This window comes from Sapajus apella, unplaced genomic scaffold (genome assembly GCF_009761245.1).
Source record: "Sapajus apella isolate SASKATOON/1434 unplaced genomic scaffold, GSC_monkey_1.0 scaffold11, whole genome shotgun sequence".
Taxonomy (NCBI): domain Eukaryota; kingdom Metazoa; phylum Chordata; class Mammalia; order Primates; family Cebidae; genus Sapajus; species Sapajus apella.
Window position 1 is genome coordinate 41,671,633 of NW_022436951.1, and position 1,919 is coordinate 41,673,551.

The following is a 1,919-nucleotide window of genomic DNA, read 5'->3' on the forward strand; positions in this document are numbered from 1 at the left end:
GACAGAGACTGGCACCCACAGCACGTGACTCACAGTCAATCCTCCTGGCAGCAGGCCAGTGTCAAACACTCTGGGCGTCCAAGCACTTCTGTTCATACCTGCCCACTTTCAAAGCAGCTGGGATGTTCTCCTTTGAGTCCAGTGAGTCCTCTGATGCAAAACGCAGCTGTGAAGCCTTCCGCTCACTCTCTCTCACGGGGCGATCGTCTAGGAGAAAAGGCCACAGAGGACTGTGCGGGTGGCAGGCTGCTGCGTCCACCCTGCAGCATCTGCACAGGGCAGGGTGCCCGTCCCTCAGGGGTGGCCCTGCGCAGGCTGACTAGTAAAGGAACGCTGGGCTCTGGTGGTCCCACGGCTTCTTGGAGATGCCCAGCATGGTGCCGAGAACTGCCTGTTCCTCAGAGCTCACTGCTGCTCACAGGCACAGCTGCACACGGACCAGACTCCCACACACGTGCACACCCTTTTTCTAACGTGTACAGTGGGTATGGGGTGGGATTCTCAAGTCACATTCAGGCAACACAGAGGACCCTCCATGGAAGGGAACATGCCCGGGCCGTGAGGGCAGCTTCCAGGGGCCTTTTGGGTCTGTGCTTGGGGCTGGACCTCATGGTCATGGGTGCCCAGGGCCACGAAGCTTCCACCTAAGAACTCCTGGGGCTTCCTTTCGTGAATCCCTAAAGATAAGAAGGTCCTCAGGCCTTCAACACTGGCGCTTTGGAACTTGTAACACTTTTTAATCCCCATTCGTGACGTTAATTCTGTGACGAGTTCCCACACTGCCTCCCTTTAGCCTACAGCACACCTTGAGAACTATACAATTACAGTCAGACATGGGCAAGTGATAGCACAATATAATTTTCAAAGCAGAAAAACAGAGGAATTCTGAAAATCACACAAAGATGCCAGCCGGGCGCGGTGGCTCAAGCCTGTAATCCCAGCACTTTGGGAGGCCGAGGCAGGTGGATCACGAGGTCAAGAGATCGAGACCATCCTGGTCAACATGGTGAAACCCCGTCTCTACTAAAAATACAAAAAATTAGCTGGGCATGGTGGTGCGTGCCTGTAATCCCAGCTACTCAGGAGGCTGAGGCAGGAGAATTGCCTGAACCCAGGAGGCGGAGGTTGCGGTGAGCCGAGATCGTGCCATTGCACTCCAGCCTGGGTAACATGAGTGAAACTCCGTCTCAAAAAAAAAAAAAAAAAAGATGCCAAGTGCAAGGCCTCTGCAGCCTGGGGCCCCTCGACCCTGCACACAGGACACCCCCAGGAGACCCAGTGAGCCCAGAGACGTGCCCACTGTAGGGTCCAGCCCTGCAGGGCCATGGGGTGTCCCGTATCACGGTGCTGAGGCACAGAATCCAAGAAATAAAGAGACAGGACACAGAAGGACAAAGGAAGCACAGCTGGGCTCGGGGGCCCGCACCACCTACAAGCAGAGAGAGGCGAGGCCCCAACGCCCAGAAGCATCTCTACGTATTGGGTATAGGTTAGGGGGCAGGGTCATGAGTGGTCATCTTAAGGATAGTGATAGGGTCAAGACATTCGTGAGCGATAAGCAAGGGGCCACCCCCATCAGTTTGGCGAGGAGGCGGGGGGGGTATGCAGTAAGGAGAGGGTGGTATGCAGTAAAGACAGGGCAGTGTGCAGTAAGGAGGGGGCGGTGTGCAGTAAGGGGGGGTGTGAGGTAAGGAGGGGGTGGTGTGCAGTAAGGAGGAGGGATGTGCAGTAAGGAGGGGGCGGTGTGCAGTAAGGAGGGGGCAGTGTGCAAAATGGAGGGGGCGGTGTGCAGTAAGGAGGGGGAGGTGTGCAGTAAGGAGGGGGCGGTGTGCAGTAAGGAGGGGGTATGCAGTAAAGAGGGAGCGGTGTGCAGTAAGCAGCGGGCGGTGTGCAGTGAGGAGGGGTGGTGTGCAGTTAGG

The 1,919-nt window shown here is 56.6% G+C and overlaps 1 protein-coding gene across 2 annotated transcripts in view; it reads right to left on the minus strand.

Moving 5' to 3' along the window:
* CEP72 (centrosomal protein 72) overlaps nucleotides 1-1,919 on the minus strand; it is a 37,805-nt gene that overhangs the window by 21,527 nt on the left and 14,359 nt on the right. For both annotated transcript variants that reach the window (XM_032279181.1, XM_032279180.1), the window contains exon 4: nucleotides 99-207. In XM_032279181.1, the coding sequence (XP_032135072.1) occupies nucleotides 99-207 (109 nt within the window). The remainder of the gene's footprint in view (nucleotides 1-98; nucleotides 208-1,919) is intronic.